This window comes from Magnolia sinica, chromosome 14 (genome assembly GCF_029962835.1).
Source record: "Magnolia sinica isolate HGM2019 chromosome 14, MsV1, whole genome shotgun sequence".
NCBI lineage: Eukaryota > Viridiplantae > Streptophyta > Magnoliopsida > Magnoliales > Magnoliaceae > Magnolia > Magnolia sinica.
The window spans coordinates 72,284,983-72,303,943 of NC_080586.1; the positions used below are offsets into that span (position 1 = coordinate 72,284,983).

The 18,961-nt window shown below is 35.8% G+C and overlaps 1 protein-coding gene across 2 annotated transcripts in view; it reads left to right on the forward strand.

Annotated features, from left to right (window-relative positions):
* The first annotated feature begins 1,165 nt into the window (after positions 1-1,165).
* LOC131226152 (sodium/hydrogen exchanger 1-like) overlaps positions 1,166-18,961 on the forward strand; it is a 39,973-nt gene continuing 22,177 nt past the window's right edge. The window contains exons 1-8 of one of the 2 annotated variants that reach the window (XM_058221870.1): positions 1,166-1,646; positions 2,275-2,393; positions 4,843-4,940; positions 7,078-7,137; positions 7,219-7,265; positions 7,374-7,568; positions 8,616-8,662; positions 17,961-18,027. In XM_058221870.1, coding sequence (XP_058077853.1) covers positions 1,467-1,646; positions 2,275-2,393; positions 4,843-4,940; positions 7,078-7,137; positions 7,219-7,265; positions 7,374-7,568; positions 8,616-8,662; positions 17,961-18,027 — 813 coding nt within the window. In that variant the 5' untranslated portion in view covers positions 1,166-1,466. The remainder of the gene's footprint in view (positions 1,647-2,274; positions 2,394-4,842; positions 4,941-7,077; positions 7,138-7,218; positions 7,266-7,373; positions 7,569-8,615; positions 8,663-17,960; positions 18,028-18,961) is intronic. The other variant, XM_058221869.1, reaches the window with a different exon arrangement.

Sequence of the window (18,961 nt, forward strand, 5' to 3'; positions counted from 1 at the left end):
AAAAATAATTTACACTATCCAAAAACATTTAAATTCCACCTGTAATCCATTCAATGATTTGACTCACATAAATTTTGTATAATAACTTGGATAAATGTTATACACAAATCATGCGCACTACCATTGTTTTTTCTTACACACACTGACACTCACACAAACCGATGCCACATGGCACTCCATCCCACGATCTCAGAGTTTGTTTATGGGTAAGTGCGACCATGACCATGGAACTCACCTCAATGTATACATTGTATATCTATACTATTTATCCGATTAAAACAAAAGAAGCTTATTTTAGGATATGGCCTCAAAAATAAAGCAAATAAAAATCTAAAGTGGACCATACAGTATGGATTAAATTCCCACTATTAAAATATTCTCAGGGTCATAAAAGTTCTTAATCAAGCTACTATTTGTATTTTCCTCTTCATTTAGTTACATGTGACCTTATCAACATGTCATTATGGTGGACGTTAGGAAGTTTTTAATAGTGTATGTTCAATGACCATTGTTTCATGTGATGTGGTCCACCTGAAATTTGTATATGCTTCATTTTCCGGGACATGCCTTAAAATAAGCTAGCAAATCAGATGCACAACATGCACATACATCAAGATGGCCCTACAGTTAGGATCGCATGCTGAATCAGTGAAACAAATACTTTTTTTTTTTCTCATTTTTATGTTGCTTAAAAGGTTTTTGATGAAATACCTGTAAAACCACCGTTGTTATTTTACATATAGTGAGATTTTGAATGTGTAATTCATGCGTTTGTGAAAATGCTGTACTGGCGAACTCGGCTCAATCTTTGCTCGAATTATGCTCAAAATGGCCTAAGCTGCTAATCGAACTAGGCCGAGTTGGCCAATCAGGCTCGAGGTCCGAGCCAAGCTGAATTCAAGCTGGGTCGGCAAGTGGCCGAGTAGAGTCGAGCTATGGCATCTTGACTCGGTTCAACTCGTGTACACCTATATCAGAGTCAAGCTATGGCATCTCCACTCGGTTCAACTCGTGTACACCTATATCAGAGTCACGCTATAAAATTTTATTTTATTTTTAAGGCAATCAACATGTTGTCAGGTTGTATGACACCACACGGCAATACAATTCTCGATTTTATTGATTTGTTTAAACAACAACAACAACAACAGGGCATTTCGGTAATTCTTACTCGCCAGAAAATTCCATCCACAAAGGCATTATTTCTTGAAATAGGGATTTCTGAGGAATTTTGCCCTAAAAATCCCGACTTTAAATATTTAAATTTCTACCGCCAGCTAACGGCCATGCCAACTGCCAGTCTTCTCTCTGCAACTACCTCATTTTGTTTCTTTTTCATTTTTATCCCCAAAACCTCCATAAACACCACACCTGATAAAAATCCAATTCCCAAATACTCACCATTCCCAATCATCTCCTCTCCAATCCCAATCTCGGATGCTAATCGCTGATCCGCAAGTCGGGTAATGGCTATCTCCCTTCCGTTATCCGTTCTGTTTCCAAAGCTTACCGTATCTTACAGTTTCGGCACGTCTACCGTCGTCTCTCTGACGCTATTCTTCATCCTCCTATGCGCTTGTATCGTCATCGGTCATTTCCTCGAAGAGAATCAATGGGCTAACGAGTCGATCACCGCCCTTCTTTTGGTGCATCCTTTTAATCACAACTCCAGTAAATCATCAGTCGTTTTTTAATTTTTTTTGGTAATGAATGGAAATGATAGGGAGATCCTTGCGAAGTGGATTGTGGGTTTCTGTTACAGCACAGTGGCGAGAGGAAAATGGATGGTCAGGAAAAAAAGACCGACGGGCCTACCCGTCAAGTGGACCAGCCTGATTTGGCCCCAGTTGATGAAGGGGCCAGACTCCACATGTGTGCTGTGAAGAAACTTCAATCCTTTATTGGGGAATCTACTAATTAGGCCTGTTTGGATGCAACCTCTGCAAAAGGGGTTTCAGTGAAAAAGGGTTTTTCCAAAATTTTTGTTGGTTGATTTGCTGAAAACCAATATGATTTGTGTCCACTGCGTGGGCTTTTTAGCGGCCATTTCGATGAGCAGGGGATCAAAATAGCATTCGTGAAAGTGCATCCAAACGCACTTTGCAAAGTGGGGTTTGGCTTAAAACAGCATTTAGGCACCAAACGATTGTTTTGAGGGTACATCCAAACAGGCCCTTATGGGTTTTTGATCTTAGTACTCATTCCTTATGTAGTTTTCTTTTTCAGTGGTAGTTGTTTGGATTAAGATTTAGAGAATTGTATGTATGGTTATAGGGTTTATGCGCTGGAGTAGTGGTTTTGGTAGCCAGCAAAGGGAAGAACTCTCGTATACTCGTTTTCAGCGAGGAGCTTTTCTTCATCTATCTTCTTCCTCCGATAATCTTCAATGCTGGGTATGTCCTCATTTTGCAAAACTGGGTTTCTTGTGATTTGTCTTGTTAGTGAGTTTGAAAGAGGAAATATACAGATCTTGCATTTGTTCAGCTTGACAAGCTCTACATGTGGGTCCGTTTCTTGTGATCAAGATTGTTAGTTTGGTTGGCCTATGATGGATTTGGGACACTCCACCAAACCCAACTGCCAGATGCTGCTCCCGCTCTAATACCAATTTGATGGAGGACAATTAAACAATTGCTCTAAAAGCTCGAACTGATAGAGCATGGAGAATTAATCCCTTTATCTCATAGCCCAGGCCCTACATCGCATGGGTTAGGACTTAGGACCTCGGCCGAATCCCCCTCTTGGGCCCCATTTCACATGGATTCCGCTTCACATGAGCTACCCGCTTCACACGGGCCGCCCACCCCGAGTGTGCCCCTGCATCCCACAGGCAATCCCACTCCGGCCCGGTGTGAAAATGCCCCTGCATTAATATGAAATGGCAAGATCGTAGTCCAAAGCCTACAATGGTTAAGATCATTGGAAGGAGGTGATTTCAGTGGCATGCCAAATTGCCCTCCATTATGAGGCTACCAGATTAATAGTCTGGATCATCAAAAGATGGGCACCACCATCCGACAAAAGCATGTTATTTCTATTTCTTTATTCCAATACTATCCCATGTTTTCTTGCATGTACGCTATCCAATTCCCAGTCAGATGGTGATGGAATGTGAGGCCCAGTTCATCCCATCACCTGCTAAAATATTAGAGGTTAGCATATCAGGCCCCACACCCATTTCCATCCAATGACGAAACTGAAGGTTAGAAAATCTCACATGCTGTTATGATATGCAAATCAAACATATGTTCAGTCTCCTTTTTTGTTATACCTTAGTCACAGCTTTTTTGAATGCATATCATTTCAAATAAGTGCCATTTGAAAAGAGACATGCCAAAATTACATTCCAATGCAGTCAGTATAAGTTCTAGTGCTTGTTATTTTGCTTGTAAGTCCTAATGATCCTTGTAAAAGGAAAAATTTCAATTTCCAGATTTCTATAACATTTTCTTCTCACATTTGTTCAATCCCTTTTCCAACTAAAGTATCATATGATGCTTAATCATAAAAAACCAAATCATTTGTTTTACCTATAAAGGAGAAACATTGTGCCCACATTTTGTTAGTATAATATTTTGATCTGGCGGGCCCACCTTGGGATGCAACCAATGTTCGAGTTATCGGTATTGCTACAAGTGTTGCTGGCCGGAGATAAAGATATGATATCGTTATCGTTGATAACTGGAAATGCTAGTAAACATGGGGAAAATTGTGGAATTTTTTAATGAGACTTCATAAGATGCCTAAATATTAATATTTGCATATTTATGAATAAAAAAATTGTAAAAAGAATGCATATATAATAAAATTTCTTTTAATAAGGGCTTAACAGCATGTGCTAATGTAAGAAATCAGTCTAATAGTAACACAACAATCACTAAAATCTCATTAAACCAATTAACAAGCAAACAAACAGGCATAGTACATTCATACATTTTTACATCCATGCATAATTAAGCATATAATTTATAAATACAATACATATGCATGATGGTCTAACCATCATCCATCCATATAACCATCCAACCACCCATCCATCTATTCATCCCATTCAACCTACCAACCAACTATCCATTCAACCACCCATCCATCCATCCATCCAACCATCCATCCAACAATCCAACCATCCCATCCAATCTTCCATCTATTGATCCATCCATCCAACAATCCAACCATCCCATCTATCCAGCCAAACATCCAACCATCACATCTATCTAACTATCCAAACATTCACCAACCGTCCCATCCATCGAACTATCCAAACATTCATCCATCCATCACATCAAATCATCTAAACATCCATCTCATCCAAACATTCATCCATCCAACCCATTTTTTTGTCTAACCATCAATCCACCCCATCAAATCATCCAAACATCCATCCATCCATTCCATCTATCTATCCAATCATTCAAACATCCGTCAATCCCATATATCCATTCAACCATCAAACCATCACATCCAATCATCCAATCATCCATCTATCCATCCAACCATCCCATCCATCCCATCAAATCACCCAAACATCCATCCATCCATCACATCTATCCATCCAACCAACCATCTAGTCATCCCATCCAACCAACCATCCTGCAACAAGCACCTATATCTCCCCTGTCGGTTGAGCCTAGCCATCCAATGAAAATAGACAACTATAACAAATGGTCCAAATACAACAGAGGGAAAATCAGATGGTTATGATCATCTGAAGTCGAAGGTTTTTGGAGTGTTTTTCCACTTTCCAAAGAGCAACCTTTGCTACTTCTCGCATGAAATTAAGATCCTTTCTTACATAATCATGCAATTGAGTTTGACATTTTGAAACTGCAAACATGTTTCTAGTTTTCAGGTCAAGAAAAAGCAATTTTTTCATAACTTCTCGACAATCTTGCTATTTGGAGTGGTTGGCACACTGATATCTTTCTGCATCATTTCGTTGGGTAAGTTCTGCAATCTCCTCTAGTGTTCTGTGGATGCCTTTGGATGCATAAGTCAGTTGATTCCGTGGATGCGTTTGGATGCATAAGTCAATTGATTTGCAATTTTTCTGTTTATTTGAGTGAAACTTACAAAAGCCATTGATGTTTCAAAGTATTTGTAATGAGGGAGTAGCCCTTAAATTGCGTCTGATTCATTTTAATTCCAACTTGAAAGTTTTTAATTCCATTTTACTAGATTAATTATTGCAATTTAATTCATTAGCGCATCCAGATGCACCTTAAACTTATATTATGAGACTTTATCTCACTTAAGCATTGAAAAATTGTTGAACTAGTAGGTGAATGGGTTTTGGTTGGAAGTGTTTACTGCTCTCTGGGAGTATGAGACAATCTTTTTGATGTGAAAGGTTTGCTAGAAATGGATGCATGTCATGCTAAGAGGTTTGCTGAGCACGCACACATGTACAAGGCAGCTGTCTACATGCCTGCAAATGTGCCAGCCTGGCACATCCAATCCACCCATCAGTTGGGTTCGACTGTGCAAATGCTCTGGCCCAAAATCTAGTTGGTCCACTCATCAAGTTGCCCAAAGCATTACAAATAGGCAGACACCTCTGAAAAACCTTGGCCAATTTTTTTTTTCAGCCATCCAATTGTTCCATAAACTGCAGCGAACCTGATGAGTGGACAGGCCTGATTTTGGGCCAAGGCATCTAAACAGCGGGACCCACATGAGATCAAGCTCGGATCTCACACCCGTGACCTTGCCGGCACGTGCTGTTTCATTGGGCTGACTAATACACTTGTGTGGGCTTAACAAAGTTGCTATTTTAAAAGGAAATACAGGTTATTCTAGATAAACTTGCTTGTCCTGATTAGAAGGTATTTGTATTGGGTTAGAAACACACATCTACACAAAAGGTAGCAGACCAGTAGTAGCAGTGTTTTGAAAAAAAATGATAGTCCCTTGTGGTGAATGAGAGAAGTCGCCACATTAAGTCACTACAAAACCAAAGGCCCACCAACAGCTATGAACATTTGACAAGTTAAAGCAACAAAAAGAAAAGAAAAAAAGGAGAAGAATTATTTGAAACCCAAAAAGAAATATCTGAATTAACAAAAATATTGCCTTTGTGGGAGATCATGATGATTCATATGTTAGTATGTTGGGCCAACCAAAAATATAATGGGCTACAATGAAAACTGGTTTGACCGATCTGTCTGGCTTATGGAAAACTGGGAAACAATTTGTTTAGTTAAATCAGGACAGTCCCAACTTGTTTTCATAATGTAAATAAATAAATAAAAATACAATACAATATATTGTATCAAATGCTAATGATTATAATCACATATTCACCCTGTGGCATAGTATGAGGAATCGTTGATATTAATACATCAACTTCTTCTTCTTATTATTATTTTGTTTTGTTTTCCACACAGTTCTAAAACTCGGTGATTCAACTCAGCGAGATTTTGAGCCAAGTCACCATGAAACTCGATCGAAAGCTTGACTCGTCGAGTCAACTCGATGACTTGGTTGACTAAGACTGGAACTGATTCGCTAACTTTGGAAGAGATTTTTCAAAAAAGTAAGAAGTGGGCTTGGAACCCTGAATGCCTAACAAAGCACTTTCTCTAACCAAGACGCCAAACTCCATCTATCTGCAACTTCTTCCATTATTTTTATATTTTATCAATACATCACTATCCAAAATTATAAAAATATTAATTTAGTAGTTAAATATTAAGTTGAGTCAAGTAAAGACTCATCCTAGTTTTAGAGTCAACCTGATCCTGCTAAACATCGAGTTGAGTCGAGTTCTTAAGTTTTTGAATTATGGTTTTCCATTGCAATGACTTGCTCAGTTCTAGGTACTAGTAGGACTTGGATATGCTATGCAATTTGTTATTTCGAGCTACAGCTCTGAAGTACTGGGATGGCATTCTTTCTTCGATTAGTATGGAAGTGTTTGCATTCTTGCAAGAATCTTCCGTGACCCATTTTTGCTTTCTGAGATTGATAAAGACTAACATATTATAGCTTGCATTGATATATCTCAGTGATTAGAAATGCATAATATATAACTCCATTACAAAGTTCAACTTCATTTATGCTTCTCCCGAACTTTTGTAGGCGTGTTTTTTCTATTTAAAAAGATTGGTGTGTCATCCTTGGGGCTTCAAGATTATCTAGGTATGTAGGTGATTCATATATCAAGTTTCCTACTTTCTAGTGATTTTGCATCTGTGTATATTGAAAGTGATATATTTGCAGCTCTTGGTGCCATCTTTTCTGCCACGGATTCAGTTTGCACATTGCAGGTAATATCCGATTGATCTAAATGAGAGAAAAAAAAAAATATAATCTTTGAATTTCATACATATTGATTGATGCTTGTGGTTGACGTTTGATCCTTTTTCATGTTAAAGGTCCTCAATCAAGAAGAAACACCCTTGCTTTACAGTCTCGTATTTGGGGAGGGGGTAGTGAATGATGCTACTTCCATTGTACTTTTTAATGCAGTCCAAACACTCGACTTCAACAACTTTGATGCTATGACAGCCTTAAAACTGTTTGGGACCTTCCTCTACCTGTTCTTCACGAGTACTGCACTTGGTATTGCAGTAAGTTTGTAGTTCTTTGATTGTTTAAGTAGTAGTCTATAATCTGTGAGAGATGCATATAGTATGGGATTGACATACGGTCTATCATACATTTTCTATACATGTACAACACGTCTCTCTCTCATAATCATACTTCACAAACTTGCAGATTCGACCAAGGAATCATTGCTAGTCATCTCCGGTACCATATGAACTTGTCAACATATGTGTTGACTCAAAACTGAGTCCTGTATTTTTAATGATCAAAGCCTGACTCAGGCCAACTTGAATGTATTTGTTTCCCTATCGTACTTTTATTCGTGCCCGTAGCATAATGGTAGATGGAATCTTTCAAAAGAAAAATGTTTTACATAATACTTTCAAAAGGGATTTTTTTTTTTCCTTTATATTATATCGTTCTAATTTCAACCTTTTCTGTGTTTTGTATCTCTCATTTCTTTCCATTTTAAATTATTCCTAAACCACATTTTGTCATTTTAGTTCGTGAGTGGCAACTAGGTCATCATCAATACAGTTCAATTCAATTCCGCATGTCTTTCCATGTAGTTCACCTTTTGTTAAATATGTTTTACATTTATATAATTTTTTTTACTATTTTTGTAATACTAGAAGTGATTTATTTTCCTTTCCTTTTCCTTTTTTTGAACTTAACAGAAAAAGTTTAGGCCCTGTTTGGTAGAAGCCTAAAAATGAGTTCAGCTCATTTTAGTAAAGAAGGATTATGTACAATACATAATCTCTTTTTTGAATAAAATGAGATGAACTTCATTTTTAGGGGTCTACCAAACAGCCCCTAATATCTAGTATATATTTATTTAGTTAGGTCATGAGAATCATAATTCACCCAATTGTCCAAGTCAACAAGTCCCCTGTTTTACTCTTTGGATTTTGACAAACTAGAGTTCGACGATAGAGTTTGTGAACTTGTCAGAACATTTAAGTTTTATCGGTTGTATGGTACTTTAAAGTGTATGTTTTCATAACTTATGTTTGTGTGGAAGCATACACTCATCTAATTATGTCAATTGTTTGTTGGAATTGTTTCAGGTGGGTCTTTTAAGTGCATATGGCATAAAGACATTATACTTTGGAAGGTTTAATTGTGTGCTTTTACTTGCTATTCTAGTTTAATGTTGTTCTACTTAATTTTCATATAATTATGTTGCTCCTTGCTTATTTTCATATACTTATGTTGCTTCTTCTTTTTTTTTTTGGTTAGCTTGTTAGTACACACACTCCATGTTAGCCACACCCGCTAGGGATCGATACCAAGACCTCAAGTGTTGAAACGAGGTATCTCCACTTCTTGGTTATGCACCATTTCCTTCAAAAGGAAGATGTTGAGAGGAAATAAATACATCATATGTTTAACAATGCCATATTGCAAATCGACTTTGATAGGGAAATAAGTATTTTTGAAACAAAAGGACTACGTTGTCAGGTTTAAAGATGGGCATTTTCATCCTCGAGGTCTAACTAATCCTATTGTTAGGCGATAAATTTGATTACTTTACGTGCTTAATGTTCAGGTTTTTCACTAGAACCTCGCATTTTACTTATCCTCATGCAAATTCATTTTTTAGTATGAAGGTAAAAGCCCAAATGGTTAAAATGATTTTTAAAAAAAAAGGGTTTTGTGTAATTTTGCTCTATGGAGCATTTTAGTAATTGAATGACCAATGCATTTGTGATTAATGAGTCCCATGACCAGGAAGACTTATGGCACAAGTTTGAAGACATATTCGTAGATCTTGATGTAGGACAAGCTGAACTGATGGAGCATGGCGAATTAATCCCTTTATCTCATAGCCCAGGCTCCACATCGCATGCGTTAGGACCTCGGCCAAACCCCCCTCGTGGGCCCTACTTGTCATGCCCCAAAATCCGGGTACAGAGTGTGCACCTTCAGACCCGAGTTTAAGTTCGTAACTTGTACACAAAGTATACTAATTTAATTCCTTAATCAGTTTATTCAAAGATGATAATCATATTCAGTCTAAGTTCCACTGTAATTTCAATCACACATACATAACACTTAGCATCAATCAACCAGGCATATATAAATCTTGACAACCCTTAAAATAAAATAAACCTAAAAAAATCATTCATTTATTATATCATCGTACTATAATTATGTTTATTCCATACTAACATTGTGTTAATGAAATAAATCTAAATAATTTCTTAAAATATCAAAATCAATACCAATATACATTTTACGTTAATCAAACTATGCTAGCAAGTAATCAGAAATGGTCTTATGCCGCCACTTCATCTTCAGATAAGTATGGCCATGTTTCACATTGATCGTGTTCAAGTACGGTGTATCCTTCCGGTTCTTACACCACATCATCTGCTAATGACTCCTCTATACAGTTTTTCCATCAATAAAAATGTAAGCTGGCCAGGCTTAGTGAAATAACCCAGCATGGTTCATAATCATAGCAATTAAAATAACATAAAAATGTATGTACAATGATATGGATGCAAATAATGTATGAATGCATCAGATGAGATGATCGTCCATCTGCTTGGGTTGGAGGTCGTCAACCCGCATCCACCCATTGGGTAGGCTTGGGCATAGCCCGCATTTGGTAACGCTCTACCAGGATCGACATTTCTTCCAAGGAGGGCCCCTAGGATCGACCATGCATTATGTAAAAGTAATGAATGATGGATGATATGTAAATGCATATTTTTCATATTTAACATAGTTGTCTTGATCAAAATATTCACATATGAATTTAGCGTACAATTATCATAACAAAATACTCAAATCAGTATATCAATCAATCAAACAATCACAAACGATTTATTTTAATTTTAATGAATTATGAGACAAGTTGGGTTACTCACCTGAGTCTGGTAGTGTAGAATCCACAAGGTAAATGGGTTGGTTTGAATTCAGAGATCCTATCAGTTATATCAATAACATTATTATTCATCTAGTTATTTTACATGGTGGGGCTCACCTTTGATTAACATCCTAGGTGACCAGATCTAAAATAATCAAATAATTAAAAATTTTATTTTATATTTCTATCTTTTATTTCCTTTTTAAGATTATAAAATTGATTGAAAATTATTTGATCGGGGTGGCCCATCGGACGATCAGATCATTCAAATATTTGAGGTTTGGTTATGTTTTGCCTCTACACATTTGATAAATGGTGTGGATCTAACCACACATACACCAATGGCCCATCTCAACCTTCTACGCCAAGTGATACCAACACTTGTGCAAAAATCTAAGATTCTTTATTAAACATTTATAGATTTGACTAGTGTGGCCCATCTGATGGTTAGATTTATCTGAAAATTAGGGCCCTTGTATATTTTGGCCTTAGGGATCATATGATTCGTATAGATCTATCTTAACACAATCAGATTCCATCTATTTTATTTATTCTTAAAATATTACTAATTAGATCAGAAATCATAAAAACATCACTTTATTAAAATTGACTCTACACACCTATACGATGATGGTGTGGATCATCCACACCATCCATTATATAGATTAAGAAAAAATTAACAACATAATAAAAAATTAAAAAGATCTAACGATTAGGACTTCCCTAATCGAGCCTTCTTAGAATTTCCTCTTCCTTTTACTTTAGGGCTTCCTATCTCCTTCTTCTTCTTCTTCTTTTTTTTTTTTAAATTTTTTTTTTTTATAAATATGTAGAAACCTTCTGTATCCCTTTTTAAAGAAATTTCTCATAAGATAGGATGAGCACATCCTCCCTTATCCTAAATTAATTTTTTTAAAAAAAAAACATTTGATAAAAATTATTATTACTACTTCAAGAATTAATCCCTAAACCTCTCTCTCAACTAAAAACATCTTCACCAACTCAACTATTGACTTGTTTTTATTTTTTAAATTTAAAAATAAAATCTTTAAATATTTATTTTAATTTTTTTAAATGCACCAAAATTTAGGGTTGTTACACTACTTCACACGGGCCGCCCACCCCGACTGTGCCCTTGCATCCCACAGGCCACCCCACTCAAGCCCGGTGTGAAAATGCCCTTGCATTAGATCTCTTCTCTCACAAATGTGGCTAAAGCGATTACTTGCTCTGTACAAGATGTTGGATAGAGAAACTGTGCATCTACATGATTCTTGGATCATTAAAACAATTAGTGCTAAGTTGTATACTCAACTAATTGGAATCAAGGATAAGTTATTTCCTTTTCTCCAAGACTCGAAGTCTAGATCTGCCTGGGTTTTGAGTGCTATACCTGCTAGTTAGAATTTAGGTTGGACTAATGTTGGCTTTTATGCCCTTGAAAGCCAATCACACCATTCGCTTAGTCCATAATTGTTGAAATTGTTTCCAGCTGCATCTCATACATCATATGGGTCGTATATTGTTCGTGTATTGGTTCAACCAACATGTGTCCATAGGTTGACATTGTAGCCAACTAAGTACATTGGTTCTATGACAATGAAACATAAGATCTGGTTGGGCTATTCCTTGCCTATCTGGCATGATTTGCAACTAATGATAGATCTGGACAATCTGTTTATATGGTTGTTATGGGGCTTGATGACTGTTCAAGCTGTGTGTTAAATTTTAGCCAATTTGAGTGGTTTCTCAACATCAGTACATAGGTGGGTACATGCCTTAACATGGCACACCAAAGGTGATCATGAAGGAACGCTCTTTGTCCATAATAAATACATGACTGTTCAAGCTGTTTTACTTATCCCCTACCCGACGTTCGAAATGATCAATTGGCATTTTTATAGATGGCTTTAGTTCACTAAAAGTGACTCTTACATGGTTGGGCCCAATTTTTTCAATATCAGTATCAATGGACGTATCGTGCCCTTCGAATATGAAAATATATCGGGTATCATATCGGTATGTATCGCTGTTTTTGGGAAACATTGGGAAATTGGTTGAATTTTTCAATGAAACTTCAGGATATGTTAAAAAATACATCATTTCACATTTAGAACCCAAAAGATTACAAAAATCAAGCACACAATAAGTTTTGTTTGTGTAGGGTACTAAACTATGCGTTGTCAGATAGAAGTGATGCAACTGTATTAAAAATCAGTTCTTATAAAATAATAAATAAATAAATCACTAATATTACTATAATTCATATCACTTATTAGCACATTCAATGTATAAAATACTGACACTAGATATGTCGTACAATACATAGTGCATTTATTTAAAAGTATATTCTTTAATTACATTTTATGATTTTTTAAAAATAAATAAACAAATGTGGTTGATTTTAAGATCAATATACACTCATAAATTAAAAAATATATATATTAGGCATACATAACATCTGGTCAATCTAATTGTTTTCAGATAAAATTATTTTTAATTAAATTTCAACATTTTTTTAAGAGTTTTTTTTTTTTTTTTTTTAAATTTCAAAAAGCTCCGTTAATCTATAGATCAGCCTCCAAGCACTCTGATGTGATTTTTTCAACCTCTAATCACAAGTTAAATGGGTGAAATGGAGAATATTTTAGATTTCCCCTATTTTTCCAAATTCAAAAATCGAAGGTTGAAAACCTTGATCGAGCACGCAAAACATGCAAAATCATAAATTATGAACTTCATTCCATTAATTCTAAGGAATTTAAACTAGAAAAAAACTGTTCAAATTTGCAAAAACTCACCAATTTGGGTTATGGTACTGCACGCTCTCTGATCTTGATTTTCGCCACCAAATCCCTTTTCGTTTCTAAACAATTAAAAATGAGCGGTCGAAATTCCTTAGTAATGTAATGAAAGAAAAAAAATATAATAATAATAAATAAATAAATAATCTGGAAAATAGATTTTTTTTGGGATTTTTGGCAAACTTTTCAATATTTTCACAAAGGGGATTGGCGAACTTAAGGTATTGTCTATACATTGCAATACATTGCAATATATTGACCGTTACTGGAAAGTTTCCCAACTAAAGCCTAGTATCGTTTCATTTTTGTGTGATATTGTTAATATCGGTTGATATTATGGATATTGCAATCATTGGTTGGACCATAACTAAGTGATTTGGGTCATCAACAAAGAGACTTGGTTGTGTTTTCACAAAATGGAATCCACGTTAATAATATTTGAAAGCTTGATCACTAGTGACTATTAATCAACATGTTGATCATACACGTCTTTCAGGTCCAAAGGATGTTTTTGAAAGTATTTTTGGAAAGACCTAAGTTTTTGAACTTTTCAAGTTGTTTAAAGTATAATCGAGTGATGGTGGTAGATCTTCAAATCCTACATGTGTGGCCCACTTTTATGGCCTTAGGCCACCTAATGGAAGGTGATGTACTGTGGAGGGATGGGGTTTATTGAGAGCAGCAAATGGTTACATATGAAAGGACATGATCCCTCACTAGACTAAAGGGAGTGATGAAACCTTTATTTTTGAGAGTGGGCATTTTGGTCTTTTGACCATATTTCTCTATAAATATGTCCATAAGGACACATGTCGAAGCCTTAACCATTCCTTTTCCTCTCTCAAAATTTCATAAGGGAAAACCTTATGAGAGAAAAAAAAAAAAAAGGTGAGGATCATCACTCCCTTGAAGAAGAGTGCCGAAGACATTGGGTGTGACTTGTGAGAGTCCTTTGGGGGCTAGAGCTTCGATCACAAGGATTGCAACTTATCCTCATCCGTTCTTTCGATGAAGTTAATCTTACAAGTACAAATCATATTTCAGATTATGCTATTTGAGCATGCTCTCTCTCTTTCTCACACTTTTGCAATTGATTTCCATCCTAGATGCCCGTAGTGTTACAAGCTTAGAAATGGTGCCTCCAAGCCCACCTTATATTTTGAGTTCTAACCAATCACTATCATTGTTTGGAGTATCCCCAATATTATGGAAATATCCCTGATATTATCCATATCTCTAGTTTCGCGATACCGGTAACACTGGTAGTCTCAGAAATTTTTAGTATTGGCAATGTATCGCTAAGTATTACCAATATATTGATATCACCATTGTATTACCATTATTTTCAACTGTGTAAATTACAGGTATTGCTTGTATTGCCAATGTATCGATATCGCCAAAAATTTGTTTATTAAAAAAATTATTTCAATTTTTTATGGGCGCATGGTTGTATGCAGTTTCAAATTGTTGGCAATAATATCAATCATATTGTGATATTATCATTATTGCAACATGGGCGATATCGAGACCACGGTCATTTCCTTTCTAGTTGTCAACGATTTCTCGGCAAAATATCGTGTGTTGTTGATATTTTGAAATATCGATGGATGTTTAGATGGAAGGTTGGATGGATGGGATGGTTGGACAGGTTTCATATGAAAACACACGTTTTTAGGCCCCCATTATATGGAAATGTATTATGTGTGCATTCTTTTTGCAAATTTTTTATTCCTAAATATGCAAATATGTGATTTTACCATCTACCAAAGTTTCATTGAAAAATTCCACTGTTTCCCCAATGTTTCCCTGCATTTTCCATTGTCAGCGATATTATCAATGATATTGATATTGTTTCTGTATCCCCAGCCAGTGAAACTTGTAGCAATACTGATACTTCGAACATTGATCGCTCTTATGGTGTAGCAAGAGTTTGGGATTTAGAAAATCCACCAAAACCTAATCCTTGCGATATTGAATACTTGAACCCATAATTGGTTAACATAGTAGTGCGCATTTAGTGTGCATGCATGGGAACTAACCTTTCACTTGATGCATGGTTTCGCAACTCAAACCCTTTTATTAAATCTAATTTCCTATACTAATTCAAATTTGAAAGTGCGATTGCTCTTGGATGCCTCCCCCTTGGTTGCTTAATATATACTACTATGAAGTATGAACAATCCTAAGTTTACTCCACCATCTCAAGTAATGCTCAAACATAAAAGATCTTCAAACAAATACGAGGGCTTTCTTCAACCCTTTTGAAGGTTCATTTGCAGCCATAAAAAACTTCCTACCGATTCAATCCTTTACTTCACTCTGGTTTGAAGTACAATGTACAAGCTCATGTCATTGACAAATCAATTGATTGAAAATGTGACTCAAGTGACTAATTATTCTCTAACTTCAAAGAGTAATACATAGTGCAAGTATTAGAATTACACACAAAGAAAATGGTGAATATAGGGAACGTATATGGAAAATCTAAAAGTTATTATAGAAGATCTATGAAAAAGAAAGAAAAAAGAGGGAAATATGTCAGTGTATGAAAGGTGGAAAAAAATCGAACAATACCATATTTCCATTCAGAATAATGGAATTTGACTCAAATGATGGGATTGGGTAGGATTTACATGTAATTATTTGACTGAGGGTGAGGCAATCCAGTTTATATCTAGTTTCTTGCTCAAGTTAGGATGACTTGGAGTTTGAACCCATAGATTAGTTGGATGCAGCTCTATGCTGCAACCACAGGTCATGAGTTCAATCCGAACCTACCCATTAGAGAAAGAAGTTTACTTGACTTGGATGGTGTACAAGTTAACTCTTCAGGTTTTTAAATCTTATTTTGAAATCTGTATGTTGGGTCCTATGTTTTAAAAACCAGATGGCTAGTAATGTCACTGTTAGAGTCAGATCAGACCAATTTGGAAAACCATTAGTGGTACCTACCCCAATGAATCATTGATTGGTGGATGTCATGATTGAATTAGACTGTCTGGTTAGTGGGCACATATTGGATGAAAGATAGCCTGAGAATCACACTGCTTAGAAGTTCATAACTAATATGATATGTTACTCATTTAAGGATTGGTTCATAAAATGGAGCCGACTTTGGTATGTGGTATAGTAAAAGGAGAACACACACACACACACACACACAAACACACACACACACATTACTCATTTAAGGATTGGTTTATAAAATGGAGCCAACTTTGGTATGTGTTATACTAAAAGGAGAACGCACGCACTCACGCATGACGCGCACGCGTGCGCACATGCACACACCATGCTTAGGTCACATACAAGTTTGTTTTTATCATTTTATATTTCCTCAAAAAATGCAACAAATATACACATAAGTCATTGCGGTTTGCCGGTTAGCTCCCTATGTGATTAGACAATTGACTGAATAATAAATCATGATAAAATCAAATATTTACAAACGAACTATGTGACCATTGGTCCAGGTCAAACTGCATAAACATGGTGTTTTAATCTAAACTGTCCCGTTCCAAGGTTTATAGCTCAAAAGCTGCAAAAACAGTCCATGGAGGTTAACTAGATTGTCTATCCCATAGGTTCAGCTCAACAAAGTCTGACTGGCCACTCTGATCCAATTTTTATAAACTTTCTTACGTAACATATTCATCATAGTTTTGGAAAGCAGCTACGTATCAGCCATACTGGCTAATAAATAATGAAAGCAGTCATCCCTGTTATGCAATACACAGATGAATCAATCATTATGAAAGAAGGGGCTGTATTGGCCAATACATCTGACATTTTAATTGGTCGATACCTCTATTATAGATCCATATGGGGCCATAAAGGTCCATTTTGAACATTTTCATTTTCAATTTTCTTTTGTCTTTCCACTTCTTTCTTCATTTCAACCATAAAAGAAGCATAGAGACATTTTAAACTAGATCTAGGCATATTTTGAGGATCAAAACGAAAATTAGAGTGGGATTTGATGAATTGAAATGGAGTGGACCATTTTGGAAAATATCAGAAGAAGGGTTAAACCATCACTTTTTTTTTTTGTCGATCTTCTTTTTGGTGTATTTATAAGTCACAGGTCCTAATCTATCAAATCATGCTTGATTTGTGTTCGGTTAGGGCCTATTAGGTTGACTGTCAGCTGGTCAAGTTGACACTTCCCGACCAACATCCTTCTTACCAAAGAATGACTAGTTTACACAATCAAATACATGTCCTCAACAAAACAAAAAAAAAAAAAAAAAAAAAGAGAGAGAGAGAGAGAGAGAGAGAGAGAGAGAGAGAGAGAGAGAGAGAGAGAGAGAGAGAGAACATATTCGGGATTACATCTTTTAAAATCTCACCAATAAGTTTTAGATTTTCCCCAAAAAATTGGGCCATTAGGGGGTCGTATTATATCAGCCAACAAGCTAGCCACTACACAGGGCCGATGCCATTATGTAATACCTTGATATTCATAGATACAACAAATATATTTAATTGTTGAGGGAATATTTTAAAGGAATTTTCAAACCCAAACTCATTAAAGGTAGATTAAGAGGAGGGTTCCTGTTGGTCCAGAGATCAAATAGTTAAATTTGTTTAAATTCATATATTCACTTATGTATTTCTATGCATGTTTTAAGTGTAAATACTTTCTAATTAAAGAAATAATTCCATTTGTTGATTTAATTCACCTCATTATATTTAGGTTTTGGTCCTAATATGTTTCGTTAATTCTTTTTCAGGCATTCAACAGACCGTGAAGTTGCAATCATGATGCTTATGGCTTATTTGTCTTACATGTTGGCAGAGGTATTTGGCTTTAATTTTAATTATTTTTTCAAAACCCTAACTTGATAAAATTTTACTAATTTTTAGGCAATTTATTTTGCCATCATTCACATCTTTTTCTAAGTTTTTATGATGCGTAATAAATGTACTCCATTTCTCATCCATATAATTCCGTTAGAATTATACATGTATTTATTGTGCTTATATTTCAGTGCTCCTTTAGGGCACCATATCTTTGTATTATGGGTCATTTGGATGCCTATAAAATCCTTAGTTGTAAAGGGTTTATAGGTGTGTTTGAATGGCAAAATTTGGCTAAACACTTTACAAATGAACTTGCCCTTTATTTTCTTGGCAAAAAAGTATGTTTCATATTATGGATAAAGTCTTTACAGCTGAAAAGATATTATGAATAGAAGAACACGATGATTGATACACACTCATGCTGTATTGGGCCCACGGAGATGCATACAGTACTTCCAGTATGTCCATCATGTGCATCCATTGATGCTCTCCTACGACCTTGAAAATGCAACTTGATTGATCGTCAGATGGGCCACACGATAGGGATAGTTTGGAATGGTACTCCCACCATTAAAAACCTTCTAGATTATGTGGCTGCCTATTATGATGGGTGTTGGATTTCCAATCCATCTAGCATGTGCATACTTTGATGTTCTCCTAGTGCCCTAAAAAATCAAGCCCTTTTTATTTAATTGCAGATTTTGGCAGGTTTTTCCGTCCCAAGTTCTATGTGGTGTGAAGACCTATTTTATTTATTGTAAACACTTAACAGTTTAGCCCAACACATAATCTGTTTAACCTGTAAACACTTTACCACTTAAAAGCGAAAAATAATAGCATGTAAACAGTTTACACTTGAAATTCTTTTCAAGTGTTAAAGTGTTTACTACTTCAAACTTTATAGGCATCCAAACGACCCTTTAGGTTATCC